The 15,285-nt window shown below is 39.3% G+C and overlaps 2 protein-coding genes across 3 annotated transcripts; both read left to right on the top strand.

Annotated features, from left to right (window-relative positions):
• Positions 1 to 3,676: 3,676 nt before the first annotated feature.
• Positions 3,677 to 7,957, top strand: fgg (fibrinogen gamma chain). 2 transcript variants are annotated; one of them, XM_041036103.1, is made up of 9 exons: positions 3,699 to 3,839; positions 3,922 to 3,969; positions 4,082 to 4,268; positions 4,464 to 4,548; positions 5,369 to 5,499; positions 5,914 to 6,047; positions 6,666 to 6,850; positions 7,061 to 7,338; positions 7,550 to 7,957. In XM_041036103.1, the coding sequence occupies exons 1-9, from the start codon at positions 3,777 to 3,779 to the stop codon at positions 7,735 to 7,737; spliced, it is 1,299 nt and encodes a 432-aa protein (XP_040892037.1). In that variant the 5' UTR covers positions 3,699 to 3,776; the 3' UTR covers positions 7,738 to 7,957. The 2 variants fall into 2 exon arrangements, with proteins under 2 accessions (XP_040892039.1, XP_040892037.1); XM_041036105.1 differs by lacking the exon at positions 7,550 to 7,957 and having other exon boundaries at positions 3,677 to 3,839; positions 6,666 to 6,888; positions 6,960 to 7,281.
• A 1,611-nt stretch (positions 7,958 to 9,568) lies between these two features.
• plrg1 (pleiotropic regulator 1) lies at positions 9,569 to 14,817 on the top strand. Its single transcript, XM_041036102.1, has 15 exons — positions 9,569 to 9,730; positions 9,938 to 10,044; positions 10,511 to 10,647; positions 11,021 to 11,071; positions 11,182 to 11,275; positions 11,396 to 11,486; positions 11,591 to 11,689; positions 11,799 to 11,891; positions 12,234 to 12,383; positions 12,485 to 12,586; positions 12,839 to 12,941; positions 13,032 to 13,140; positions 13,565 to 13,704; positions 13,915 to 14,108; positions 14,195 to 14,817. The coding sequence occupies exons 1-15, from the start codon at positions 9,722 to 9,724 to the stop codon at positions 14,252 to 14,254; spliced, it is 1,539 nt and encodes a 512-aa protein (XP_040892036.1). The 5' UTR covers positions 9,569 to 9,721; the 3' UTR covers positions 14,255 to 14,817.
• The last annotated feature ends 468 nt before the right edge of the window (positions 14,818 to 15,285 follow it).

The following is a 15,285-nucleotide window of genomic DNA, read 5'->3' as shown; positions in this document are numbered from 1 at the left end:
TTTGTTATATGGTGTTTGGTATTCTGATGAAGTATAGGCTGTTTAAAAACGTCCGCCTGGCATCAGCGTTTGAATACACCAATAAGAACAACAACTCAAAGCCCGCAGTGTTCAAAAAGACTGTCCATGTCTTCATGGCACTTAGAGAAATAAAGAGACACTTTCCATCTGGTGTTTCCACACAAAGAGGCCAGTTCAGCAAAAGTTCAGCACTGTTTAGGTTCATGTCCCTGGCAGTTCATTCTCAGGTCAGCGAGACTTTATATCCATCCTGGGCCTGTTCTTTCCCACATAATAAAACCAGGTCACACAGAGGTAGTTAAGGTACGATTTATCATCCAATGTCAACATGGGGCCGACAGATGAAGCATTATTAAGCTTTATTTTGCCACATCTATCTTCACTGTTTGTTTTGATGTAATAAAAAGAGGTGTGTTTGACATGGAACCCGAAGAATATCCACTGGACAACCTTCATCAGCAACTGTATCCATGCTGAACTGTACATCTGACAAAATATTGGAGTGATAAGACCAATGCTGAAGTAACAGATCCATTAACCAGCCTCAAAATCCACAGCATACAAACACTCCTGTTCTGAAAAGAGGCCTCAAACTCATCTGTATTTCCTTTAACTGTGACTCAAAACAAGCACATATGCATGAAACCAGAGCCATGTGGGAAGCTAAACATGACTGAGACGACGAGGTGATAGGGTGATAGGGTGCTGTCCTGGAGACGTGAAATGAGATTTGTAAACGCAATAAATTTACATACATTTTGACGTCTTTGAATATCCCATAAAATAGATCTGTTCATCAGTATATGCAATATCTGTCTCTCTATGAGTAAAACCCTCAACAGCACAGCAGTGACCACCAACAAATGTTATCATCGGTGCATTGTTTGACCTAAAGTCTGTCACACTCAGCCCTTGGTTATTGCATTGTCCATTTCAACCAGTCAATCAAATTTTGCATTTAGTATTCATCCTTTGTTGTCCTTCAAATAATGCTTGATTGTGACTTAATCTTTTGACTGCCTGACCTCGAAAGACCAATTTATTCAGAGGTGTAGCCAGGATTTTATTTAGATGATGAGACCAACAGGTCTGTCGCAAAGGGGCTGGGCCTTGGATTGCATTGCACACTGCTGATCACCCTTCTTTTCCTGCCAAGGGTCTGTGTTATTTTTTTAAGAATGACCCCAATAATTCCCTCACCTTACGCATGTGTTTGTCATTGTGACCATTGTAACCTTGGATCCAAACCTCAATGTTCCTCTAACCTTAACCGAAAAAAGATCTGTTCCAAAACATAACCGAGTTATTTTTGTGCCCAAACATCACCAAACTTTAAACATAGCAATTTTATTTATTGCTATGTTATTTTGTATCCCAGCATCAAAAGTCCTTAAATTAAATTAGGTTGTACTAGTTTATTTATTCACTTAGACACACCCATTTGTAAACTCCTCACATTTAGTTTGCAAGTACTCACTCTACATGCAGATTAACATGACGTTCCTAATGAGATTATTCTAGATGGATTGGATGGGACTCAGTCTTCATCTTCACAAAAGCACATATAAAAACACCTTAAAATATTACTCAAAATTCATATCACAAACAAGATGCCTGACTGTTCTTAGTTGATAGGCTTCACACAAAATATATTTGAAAATGTTGATCATACATTGGCTTAGAAATTGGTCTCTTATTTTCCTTCACCAAACATGTTTAGGGGCTGATGAAAAATATCATAATTATTGATTTGCATTCACTGCATCACAGAAAGATTTGTTAAAGATTTGTGTGAAAAGGCTTCCTTGATTTCTTAGAAAAACAGATTTTCCCCACAGACTGAAGAAAGAAAATCATTATTATTCCTCTGAAATATGGGCTCCAAAGTGTCCATGCCCCCAACCATTTTACATGGTGTTGATATTTGTTATTATAAAGACAGCTCAAACAGTTCCTCATTTTTTTCCATTATCTTACACAAAGTAACAGAGGGATCCTTCACACAAAACTTTTTAGTGAGGCTAACCTTACTTTTCAAGTCCAGCACACCAGCTGGTATTCAGTGTTGTCATACTGTTAATCAAATGCAGCTTCTTGAGAGTACATGTTTGTATATTTTATAAAAATGTCATTACAATCTTTTCACAAATTCTCTGAACCAGAACTACAAACATCTTGTATGAATTCACTGCATTGCTCTGTGTTCTGAATGCTAAATCTTCACCTTAAACGTGAGCTCACTGACCGTGTGTTTGTAAGTCTGGTTTATTGTGGTTCCACTCCCACTAGTGGCTTAACCTGCCAGTGCAGCCAGTACCATCCACCTCCACCAGACTGCAGCTAATCAAGTAACAATGAAGACTGGAAAAAAAACAGTATGTCATTCCAAACTAAACTTTTACAAATTGTGGCATACTAAAATCAAAATTTCAGCTTTCTAATTCATCATATGTCATAAAATAAGGTTTTACTTTTAAAATTGTTTTACTAAAATTGTGAAATGATAAGTAAAAATCTTGACTATATTAGAGTATTTTTGTTTTTATCATGACTAAATTCTCAGGCAAACATGAGCTCCATGTACCCCAAACCCCAGAAACGACACACGTATGAGTTTTTTCTGATCTAACACCACTATTAGCAGGACGATAACGTTAGTCAGTGCCTCCAAAAATGATTCAATAAAAATAAAATAAAACATTTTATGCTTATACTCTGCTGTAGCCACAGGCTAATTAGGTTTAGGTACCAACTGACTTGGTTAAGGTTACAGACACATTGCAGTTTGGGTTATAATATCCACATTCGTCATGGTAAAAGCAGCAGCTACTTAGTTAAGGTAAGGCAACGATCATGGGCATGATTAAAGACACCAACATTAACTGTTGATAGAAAACTGGAAGCTGATAGAAGTCTCCTGTGTCAAAGTATGGGTCATAATTCTAACTTATAAACTGAAAGAAAATACCTTCATGTGTCACATTTATGACTTATGATAACTATTTTGATTGTTGTTATTCCCAACAGTTCTGTTTTCCATTTCTTAAACTTTAATTTTTTTTTTCTCCATGGCAGAAATGGACTTCCACATTTTGGAGATGCCCTATAAAAAGGTTGTAACTGATGCCTGCCATCTAATTTAAAATGAAAATTTGCCTTACCTTCATGATCATAAACTTGTTGTTTATCTCGTATTTGTCAGCACATCTTTAATGACAACACACCAATGTTAATGTTTTACATGGACATGTTAAAATCACATTGTGCCTGTAAGGAGTGACTGTCATTCGATCTTTGGGCTTCATCATAAGATGAATAAGAAAGGTAAATAAGATGTGTTCCAATGCTGCTTCTTAACTGGAATAAGCTCAGTTTGACTGGTAGTCCAAATCCAATTTTAAAAAAAAATGTCATCACACACTTGATACCGAAGGCACAGACATACAAAACTGAGTCATCATTCTTTTAGACTTGCTCTGTCAACATTACCAACACTAAATAAATATTCGAAAAAAATATACAGTTTGTGGATAGCCGAACTACACCCGTCAGTTAGAGATGCCATCAAATCTGGGAAGTGACCGCAGCTGGACATTTGAGTCACAACTTTGTCCTGACAGAGTGAGTGGGATGTTTGCATATGAGCCCCTTATCAAACTCTGAACTGGTGACCTTGTTCAGATAAATACCACCACAGAGTCGAACTGCTCTTCATTCTCCAAGAAGACAAGACCACAACTGGTGTCCAGAGCAGCATGGCTCCATCACTTCTTGCAACAGCAGGGGGACTTCTTTTACTTTTCTCCTTCTCATCAGCAGTAAGTCACCAAATTTACATTTTTCACGGATACACTTCTCTTGAGCACAAAAATCCAAATCATTTTTGTCTTATTTGTTTAGCAAACCAGAGGAGACAACATCCAAGCATGCACCCCAAATGATGGCTTTGTAAGTAAACAGCTATAAATAATTTTAGGATTTTGTATTATTATAATTGTATACGTATTTATCACTGAGCACACTATCATTGATATTTTTTACTTGCTCTATCTGTACTCAGGGAAAGTACTGTCCTACTACATGTGGAGTGGCTGATTACCTACTGAGGTATATGCCAGAAGTGACCAGGGATTTGAACAATTTGCAAAGAGAACTGGAGACAATTGCAAATTTGACCAATGGGGCTGAAGAAACAATTGTCTACATGAAAGATTCTGCTACTTCAGCTCAAAAGAGTTCCCCACAAGGTACCCGTATTAATGTGACTATGATTACAGTCTCTTACTGCTATTTACATTATCCATATATTTTAAAACGTATTGTTTGAATAAACTGAACTTGCCTTAAGCACCAACTGTTTTAAATAAATTGAAAATGTTATCAAACTGGGTTGAATGATTTGAAACTGTGATTCCACCACTAAAGCTGACTTTTCATTTTAGACTCGTACTTCAAAAAGTCATCGAGTATGCTGGACGAAGTCCTTCGCTTTGAAAAGACCATCACTACACAGGAACAACAAATATTGTAAGTTACTGTTAGAGCTTAAATTATACCATTAGTGGGTTACCTGCAATGACATCTTGTACCCAAGAGAGTAATGAGGAATATTTACTCAAGTACTGTGATCAAGCAAAGTTTTGAGCTACTTGGGTATTTCCAGTTTGTTACTTTATGCTTCTACTTCAATACATTTTAAGTTACTAGTTACTTTGCAGATTAAAAATTTGAGCAACTTATAAATCATGATGCACTGGTGTAGACATAATATGTAAAGTTTAAAAAATTGGCTCCCACCTCTACCAGTTTTAATGTGAAAATGCTTCTTACTCATAAAGGCATCAGGAATAATAATCCCATCCAATAAAACAATATGATATTGAATATAATATAGAAAATAACACTCTAAAAGAGTTCACGGCAAACTTTCACTTTAGATGCTTCTAAAGTTGTGAATGTAAGTCTTTAACTTGGAATATTTTTACATAGTAGAACAGCTTATGCCCACACCTTCAGGTCGGGCACACCAAGTATCTCACCTACGCAGTTAAGACTGATCACAGATCAGGTGGTGATTTGCCACCCACACCTCTTCACCCTTTGGACATACGAACAAGGACTCACTGCTAACTTAAAAAAAAAAAAAAAGCACTTCAATTTGATTGTCTTTTTCCAAATTTTTGGTTTGTCATTTTACCCTATGCTTCTACTTCATTCTTATGGTATTTTTATTTTATCTATTGTCATTATTTTGTACTTCTCATGGCTGTGACAATAGTCCCATTGTGTATGAAAATGAGGTATGAATTATATCTCATACAACTCATATTTATTCCCTTCTTCCCAGTGATCTTCAGAATCTAATTTCATCTAACGAGAGGAGAATGGCAGATTTGAAACAACTCTCCATTCAGCTACAGCAGAAATGCAGTGAGCCTTGCAGAGACACGGTTGCAATCCAACCCACCACAGGAACAGGTAAAAAAAAAAAAATCCACTGTGACCCTCAGGCCATTCCCATTTCACAATAAGTTTCTCAATCATGACTCATCTGAACAACATTTGTCCTTGCCTAGTGTTTAGTCAGGGACTAAAATCAATATTGTGCATCAGTGCAAAGTAAACAGATTTATTCCAGGTGTAATTTGCTGAGACCTCATTTCAAAGAACTTTCTGACCTTTAAAATAAATGCAGACACAATTACTTAGAATATAATTCAAAACAACAGCTGTTAATTAATCTAATCATTTCAGGATTAATCATTAATTAAACAGCACTTAAGCAGTTTAAGGAGTCAACCTGATTTTTTTTTTTTTTTTAACAGAACTTTTGTTTTGACATATTAAGTGATGTTGAATTATCCCTTTTCCCCTTCTGTTCTTTTCCATCAGACTGCCAGGATATTGCAAACAAGGGTGCTACTGTCAGCGGCCTTTACTACGTGAGGCCAGCGAAAGCCACTGAGCAGTTCCTGGTCTATTGTGAGATAGACAGCTTTGGACGTGGCTTCACAGTAATACAGAGGGTATGCATCACTTGAACCATTAGAAAGAACACCTCTTTACTGTCTTCATAATGCACTGGATGCTGGATAATTCTGATGTTATTTTCATAAGAGAAGGAGACAACAATAGTCAAACAAATAACGTGGAATTTGCCAATCCTGAAAGCAAGCAACTGATAACACTGATTCGGGTTTGCATAAAAATTACTACAAAGGGCAGAAGGGCTGGACCATTTGTTCTGATTTTTTTTTAATGTCCTCTTGAGTGTCATTAATATTTACTTTGACTTCAAATAAAATTGAACACCCTTCTCCAAAATCCCAATATAATATGAGTGGGTGGGTACACTAATGACTGAAAGAGGCAAAGCAAAAATATTTAAGGTTTTCCAGCTGAGTTTAAAAACTACTATTTTCATATTGTAGTACAATAAAATATTTATTGGAGCAGATGATGCTGAGGCCTGTTGCATACTCTGACTGTCCCTTTCCTCAATAATAATTTTCACGCAGTCCCTTGGTGAGCTACTCTTTCTAGAGTTGCATTAGGATTTGAAAGATGCTTTGACTATCTTTAGAAGCAATAATCCAATTATTCTTTTGCTTTAACAAATTTTTGCCTCTGATCACACTCCACAGAGACGCGATGGCAGTGTGGACTTCCACAAGGACTGGATCCAGTACAAGGAGGGCTTTGGTTATCTCTCCCCAGATGACACCACAGAGTTCTGGCTCGGCAACGAGAAGATCCATCTGCTGACTGCAAGCACCACCATCCCAACTGTGCTGAGGATAGAGCTTGTTGACTGGGAGGGCAACACAAGGTATGCACACACACACACACACACACACACACACACACACACACACACACACACACACACACACAGGATAACAGATTATATAAGAGAAGAGCAAAGGGACTCACTTACAAGGTAAACATGACCCCAATGAGGAGGTTTCCTTTGAAGATTAAAAAGAGATCGCCAAAATCATTAAATCCTCCATTCCTCTTTGTGGCCTCCTTTCTCCAGGTATGCAGACTACACCATGTTCAGACTGGGAGCGGAGGCCGACATGTACCGTCTGACCTATGGTTACTACTTTGGCGGTGACGCCGGAGACGCTTTCGATGGCTTTGACTTTGGAGATGACCCCAGTGACAAGTTCTACACATCACACAACGGCATGCAGTTCAGTACCTTTGACAAGGACAATGATAAGTATGATGGCAACTGCGCCCAGCAGGATGGCTCTGGCTGGTGGATGAACAGATGTCACGCCGCACATTTGAACGGCAAATACTACCAGGGTAAGACCACATGGCCAAAAACCAGTGCCAAACCCTTTAACTGATGTTCATTTGTGTGGCTGGTGGTGTTTAAAGCCCTATAACCATGAAATTATTAACAAATCAGCCACAAGCTCTCACAAACACAAAGACAAAACTGACATCCAAGCACATACAACAGTGCAAAACCATTTGAGGTCTACTCTAAACTGGCTGTGTTCTCTTCATCCAGGTGGCAGGTACACAGAAAAGGATGCAGGTGAATATGGCTTCGACAACGGCATCATCTGGGTCACATGGCACAACCGCTGGTACTCCCTGAAAGAGACCACCATGAAGCTCATTCCCCTCAGCCGCATCGTAGCAGGCGGTGGACAGCAGGCAGGTGTGAAACAGTTTGCCGGACTTGGAGACGCATAAAAAGCAGGCACATGGGTTTTGTGGTCTTTATTTACAACAACCCTGCAACCACATTAGATCAAATAAAATGCCTCCAAGGAAAATTTCTGACTTCATAATGTGTCTCCATGTGATGTTTGCATGCTGTGGTGATGTGACCATGCCGGACACTGAGATTCACATTTTCCTCTCCTTCTTCAGTGTTGTTTTGAACACTAAATAAATGTATTTTCTCTACCAAGTATGCTTTTGTCATTACTTCACTGGACAGTCTTTGGAAACACAACCCAGTAAAGTCCATATGGCAAAGAGCTGTTTTACAAAAGCAATGTGGAGATGAGACAAAAACACCTTGTAAAAAGAAACAAAGAAAGACGTGTCTGAACTGACACTGTAAAACCTTCAAATGTTTTGTCATAGTACACAGAGTGATCAGAAGTATACACCTGTATGTAACGCAGTGCAACAGCCCTGAAATAAATGTCATCTTAAACATAAATATTTTGTCCACTTCATATGATGAGAGTGTGTAACACAATCGACACCACTGGGACACAGTGTCAATAATCATTCATATCATTATTTTTCTCAAATCTAATATTTAGTACAGAGCCTATGATTTGAATTTCATCAGTCTACAGGGGTTTAGCTTTCAGACACCAGGTCATGTTCTTATAGATTACACGCGCCCACACACGGACACACAAGCATGGGAAAATAGCAGAATATTTGCTTTGTATTAAAATGAACGGCTTTTTGATTAACAAGTGCTTTGGCTCCACAGAGAACATTTTAAACAAATTAAATGCTACATTTAAAAATGTGCCTGGCTGAAATCAATTTGCTTTAGAAGCAACAAAACGCAATCCATCAATGGCTTGTCTCCATAAAATGAATACTTTAAGAATATCGACTGGGGTTGTGATTGTCAAAGCACTTATAAAGGGCACTTGAAAACATTCCAGTGCAAATTTAGGACGTATGTAATTCAATTATTTAAACTCATCTCTTGTTCACAGAGTTTGTTCATTATGTCCAGTAGGTTTGAAAAGAAAGTTTCATTGATTTGCCCTTGCTGAAGGTTAAACTTTATAGCTCAGCCTAGACGGGTAATTGACACCTTCTAAGACTAACTGCAGATATTATAGTTAAAATTTCAGTATTACACAGGACAACAAAACCACCCGGTGAGCAGGTTTTGTTTGCCAGGTCCAGAGGGGTGCGCAGGTAAAGCTTTTAAAAAGACATCACAGTTGCCATGTGTATTTTGATCCACATTTAGACAGTTTATTTACTTTGCATTGCGTACTGGTAGTACTTGTACCCATGCATCGTCACACTCAGCTTGATAACTACTTGTAGAGTCCAAATTCCGTCTGGCTTGCGGTAAATGGTTGTGCCAAAATGGCAAATGCCTTTGTATGGCCTAACAATGACTATTTGCACTGCAGGCCCATATGCCCCCACCCCCCCAGTCCATAAAGTCCCCAAGGTCAGTTGGTGTTTTTGAGATTGGTCTCACACATCTACAGTAAAACTTGCAAAGAGACTCATGCTCTTAAAACAAGGATTGTTTAGTTCTAGTCCTGTTATGCCACATCATGGCAACCCACACACTCGCACACACGCTAGGTAAATTTAAAAAAAAAGAGAGAGAGAAAAAAAAGAAAGAAAGAAAAGAAAAACTGGCACTGAAGGATTGGAAAACCATTAATCCATGTACTTTGTTAAGCAAACATTGGCTGGTACAGAAGGCAGGAAGACCCAATTTTGGCCTGTGCTCGCTGCCCCCCCATCGGTTTGCCTTCCTGGTCGGTAGGTGGCGCTGACAAAATTACCATCAGCTTTTGTCGTTGTTTACTTCCGGAGCATTCCGCCGTCGGTGCGTGATGGTGGTGGTTATGTTTTTATGTTTGTGATCGATTTTCGTGCGTGGCCAAGCGATATTCACTGGAATTAATCGTTTGTTCAGCTACGGTATCACATCAGGATATTAATCGCCACAATGACCGAGGTAGGTCGATGTTTGAACTGCTTTTGTGACTTTTTCTTTGCTCCCTCTCAGGCGCTACCGCTCGTAGAGCCACAGGATCGGGCCTGGCTACTTACTGGAACGCGCTGCGTTAACGTATATTAAAGGGTGGAGTAACTTATAAACATTGCCGTCTTTGTACTTTTTAAACGCATTAATTGTTCAAAAACACACCATTTTTTTCCGCAGGATGTCCAGAAGCACTCGGTCCACACTCTGGTCTTCAGATCTCTCAAAAGGACCCATGATATGTTTGTGTCCGACCATGCGAAACCCATCTCACTGGACGATGAAAGGTAAATCTGGCAACTTGCATTAAAAACTGCAACGGAAGAGCCATAACGTTATTGTTTTTCTATTGAGGCTTTTACTTTTGTGCTTTAATTGTGCCTTTGCTATCTTTACTGTATTTAAAGATCAGTATATTTCCACCACTGATCTAGTCCAACTTGGACTAGTTTCAGTGCAGCAGTCTTTGTTGCAGCTCTAATCAATAATTATCAATATTGTGACATTAGAAAATGTGAACCACGAGAGAAGATTTTATCTATATTTCAAATAATTTAGCTGATGTTTAAAGCAATGAACTGTATATCAGTGTTACGCGTTGTAGCTGACAAAGATCTCCATATTTTTGACCTGTAAAATAAAAACATGACAATATCATATCGTCAGTGTATGATGCTCTTTCACCACATGGAGTGGTCACAGTGATTTTAAAGAGGGAAAAACAATATGTATCTTTGTCTCTTGTATTTGCAGCCACAAGGTGAAGATGGATGTGAAACTGAAAACCGAGTATGGTGCGGTTTTACACATGCCCGTCCTGAAGGAAGGGAAAGACAGAGTCTCTCATCTTCCAGGCAGCATGCAAGGCCACCAGAGCTACACACAGCCAGGTGAGGAAGAAATGAACACTGTATGCTGACTTCAATAAAATCACATTAGTTTGACAAAAAAAAATTATTAAGAGGAACAGTTTAATATAAGGGGTAATGTGTATGTGATGTGAAAATTCATAGGTAATATTCCCTCAAAGTACAAAAAAAGTAGTAGATCCCTCCAGAGGCTTCTTCTGTTAACTAGTAAAAAACTTTCAGTAAATCCAGTTTACTGATATCCTTGATTAAGTTTAAGATCACTGATTCAAGGACTAAGGCAGTTGTAGTTTATTTGGACTAATTTTTAAGTAAGTTTCTATTTTTAAAGCAGATGTTTGTTTTTTGTTATCTCATGAACACTGATGTATTTATTTTTCATGTGTTTTGGAAGATGACCCAGAGTACCTGATCACTGGGACACATGCTTACCCCTCTGGACCTGGTAAGTGTGATGCTATCATTTTAACCAAGCCGCATGTTTCAAATCTTTCTAAGCCCATTCACTGAATTGCACCAGTGTTGCCAGTATAACACCAATATTACATTCAACAGGGGTAGCCTTGACTGCTGACACAAAGATGCACAGGAATCCCAGTGAGGCAGGAGTCCATTCCATGGCACTGGCTTTGCCACCGTCTCAAGCCAGGTAAACCCTTTTTCCTCCACCACAGTGTATAAGCTCAGAAAGTTATTGGTAGTAATTAGTAATTAAGCTAAGATGAACTACATGTATGTAAACAATATTCAATTTGTTGTTGAACCTCAGGCAGGACGCGAGCCGCACTGCAGCCAGCGTTGCTGACATCCATCGACACGCAGGAGGAGCAGAGAGATCTCACCCTCACTCGACTGCCGTGGTAGGTCGCAGTGTATTTCCACGTTCGCTTGATGTGGTACCTTTATACTTGCTGTAAAATCCTTGAAAGAGATGCAGAACTGATAATATATTTATTTATTTTAGTCACTCATCGAAGGAGGCGGCACCAGAAACTCTGCGCTCATGAGGAAAGCACCAACCATGCCCAAACCCCAGTGGCATCCCCCGTGGAAACTGTTTCGGGTAACTACAGTTCATTTGAACTTTTCCAATTTATGTTGTATTTTCCTGTATTTGCATTACCTGGAATTTGCCCTGTATTGTTTTTAACAGCAGTATGTTTGTCTGACAGGTCATCAGTGGTCACCTTGGCTGGGTGAGGTCTATCGCGGTGGAACCTGGGAATCAGTGGTTTGTCACAGGGTCTGCTGATAGAACCATAAAGGTGAGTTAAGTGGAAAATAACAGTAACTTTCTCTCTCAGTTAGTGTCAAAAATAATGACACATTATGCAGAAAACTTATCCTTTGATTATATTGTTGTATAAGAAGTTTAAAAAAATACAATACAAGAAATTATAAGCATGAAAGTTTCTTTTCAGCCTTAGGAACTCCAGTTTAAAAGTAATCTTAACATAAGGTCTACTTTCTATCTTCAGTGCTTTCAGGCACATTCTGTGGTCTTCAGCTTCTCTGACTGTCACCTCAAGGCGGCAGTCTGGAGACACTATTTCAGGAAATGTTCTATAATGATCCTAATAGGACTGGAATGCTGTTTGTCATTGCAGATCTGGGACCTGGCCAGTGGGAAGCTAAAACTCTCACTGACCGGACACATCAGCACAGTGCGTGGGGTGGCAGTCAGCAGCCGCAGCCCGTACCTGTTCTCCTGTGGTGAAGACAAACAAGTCAAATGTTGGGATCTGGAGTACAACAAGGTATGCCAATGTGATGACTTTTTTTTTAAATCAGAGATTCACTTCGAAACTTTTGAAAGCCTATAAAACGAGTCTTTTCACTGTACAAATCTGTGTTTTAGGTCATCAGGCACTACCATGGACACCTGAGTGCTGTGTATGATTTAGATCTACACCCAACCATTGATGTGTTGGTGACGTGCAGCAGAGACGCCACAGCAAGGGTAAACTTTACTCTGCATGTCCTGTGCTGACAGTATGGATGCAGTGTTAAAATGAAGACATTTAAGCTCTTGTGTTTAGTGTCTGTTTGAAAAGACTGGTCACACCTACAGTTTGCGTTCTTTGGTCATAACAAGGAAGAACGTTTGTTGTAAAGTTACATTTAGATTATGTTTTCAAAATGATGTTCAAGTAATTAGGCATGTGTGGGATTAATTAGTTGGACTAACTGGATTTCCTTTCTGTCCACACAGGTGTGGGACATCAGGACAAAAGCCAACGTGCACACACTAACCGGCCACACCAACACTGTGGCCACAGTGAGATGCCAAGCTGCAGAGCCACAAATCATCACCGGTAAATGCAGTTTATTGCTGCTGTCTCCGCTCTGTAGCTGTGTGCTCAGGAGCTGGGTTTTTAGTATTAATCTCGATTAAATTCTTGTAGGAAGCCACGACTCAACCATCAGGCTGTGGGATTTGATTGCCGGAAAAACCAGAGCCACACTGACCAACCACAAGAAGTCCGTCCGAAGTGTGGTGCTGCACCCCAGACAGTAAGTCAGCACGTGTGGTTAAGTGTGGTATTGAGTGTAGTTCTGAAACAGTTGGTCAGTTAATAGTCACTTGACAGAAAATGAGTACAGTGATATTTGATGAATTGTTGTAAACCATTTGTTAAGTTAATATACTAAATGTTTGCTGGTCTCAATAAGTAATAATAAGTTTGGATTTTTGTTTGAATTTGAACTTTGAACTTTTGAAACTTCTTGCAGACATTGTGTTGTCTACGAGATGAATCCAAAAATGAATCATCGTGTTTATTACTAATGAGTATAACCATTAGCAGCAGTCCTACTTGAATGACATGGTTACCAGGCGCAGTGGGACGCTTGGCCCTAGGGGTTCAAAGTGCCTCAGTAATACCAATAATACCGTTACATGAACAAATTAAAGAGTTTGTTTCTTATGTTTATACAGATACACATTTGCTTCTGGATCTGCTGACAACATCAAGCAGTGGATGTTCCCAGATGGCAGCTTCATCCAGAACCTGTCGGGCCACAATGCCATTATCAACACCCTGGCTGTTAACTCTGATGGCGTACTGGTGTCTGGAGGTATCGTTAACTACCTACATCATTGCCTTTTTTCCACTAAACTACTTGTTTCGTCTACTGATAAAGTTTGAGTATTAATGCGTTATCAGAAGTTAGCTCTTTTTTTATTGGAGTCACCTTTGACTTGATTATACAGGTGATTAGAGTATTGCACTAGAAACACATCAAGACTTTTTGTTTTTTGTGTGACATTTTGTGTTTTCTCTGTAGCCGACAATGGAACCATCCACATGTGGGACTGGAGGACAGGCTACAACTTCCAGAGGATTCATGCAGCTGTGCAGCCTGGATCTCTGGACAGTGAGTCAGGCATCTTTGCCTGCTTGTTCGACCACTCGGAAAGCAGATTGATCACCGCCGAGGCCGACAAGACCATTAAAGTATACAGAGAAGACGACACCGCTGTAAGTTTTACTTTCAAATTTAAAGTCAGTCTATATTTCTGTGTCAGTTCACAGATGATTTGACAAGTGAATTTTCTTTCTTGCAGACAGAAGAAAGTCATCCAATCAACTGGAAACCAGAAATCCTCAAGAGAAAAAGATTTTAGGATCTTTTTATTTCTTCCTCTTGTCACAGTAACAATCTTAAACTGTTATTTCTACCAAAACTCCTGTTGTAGATCCTCCCATCAGATACTTGTTAGTGTTTTTTTCATCAGGCAGATTCCTTCACAACAAACGTGTCTTTGACAGAAGTGACCGCATCTTAAAAAAAAAAAAACTTTCAGTTTTTCTGCTTTATTCTAAAAACCACTTGCAGTCTTCATTATACATTGTTAGTCCAATGAAGTGGCCATTTTGGACTGCCAGGAACCTCCCCGAGTGTTTGTTCTTGATGATGACGGCTCTCTGGTGGCTCTGGTCTGTCTGGTCCACCAAAAGCAGCCACTCTTCCGATCCAGAAGGACTGGTCTCAGAGTAGACCTGGTTCCTGCTGGGATCAAACCCTGCAGAGGGAAACACGTGACGTGTTGAAAATTGGTGGAAAACTTTTGTATTGACTCAAACGAACAGGCAGTTGTACAGACGTGGAAACAAACATTGCCCTTTTTTTCTAGCTTGCAATGTGAAATTTATTTTGCTTCATTTAATAAAAACCACATTTTTCACACTTTTTTTCAGTGAAGATGAGTTTCTGTACTTACCGAGGTATCTGTTAGTGACAGCATTCCTGTAGTATTTACAGCCGTTGCCCTTAATCTCCTCCCAGTAACAGTGATCTCCAGGTGTCTCCTGGAGCTCCACTGTGTTTCTGCTCTCACTCGTTGGGTGGATTATCGGCTCACCTGCAAACAGGGCGCAAGCGAATGCACAACATTGTTGAAGCAACAACACAAATTTTAGATAAGTCTGCGTGGTTAACAACACAGTTAAGTGTCAATGTGCAAATCTCAGGAGCTTTTTTAAAACTTAAACATCAGCATATTCTCTCACAATTAATGATCCAGTTACCATCCCAATTAATCTGGATCATCCACAGATTTCACTGTGTGAACAGTTTAAAAACATTTGTCCCTATGAAGATTGTGAAACATCGTGTTTTGTTTTGTGTCTGAATCAGGAACGATACATTCCTGTA

The sequence above is a fragment of the Toxotes jaculatrix genome, chromosome 4 (genome assembly GCF_017976425.1).
Source record: "Toxotes jaculatrix isolate fToxJac2 chromosome 4, fToxJac2.pri, whole genome shotgun sequence".
In the NCBI taxonomy this organism is placed as follows: Eukaryota; Metazoa; Chordata; class Actinopteri; family Toxotidae; genus Toxotes; species Toxotes jaculatrix.
Note: the sequence above shows the minus strand (reverse complement) of the source record. Positions and strands in the feature narration are given on the sequence as shown.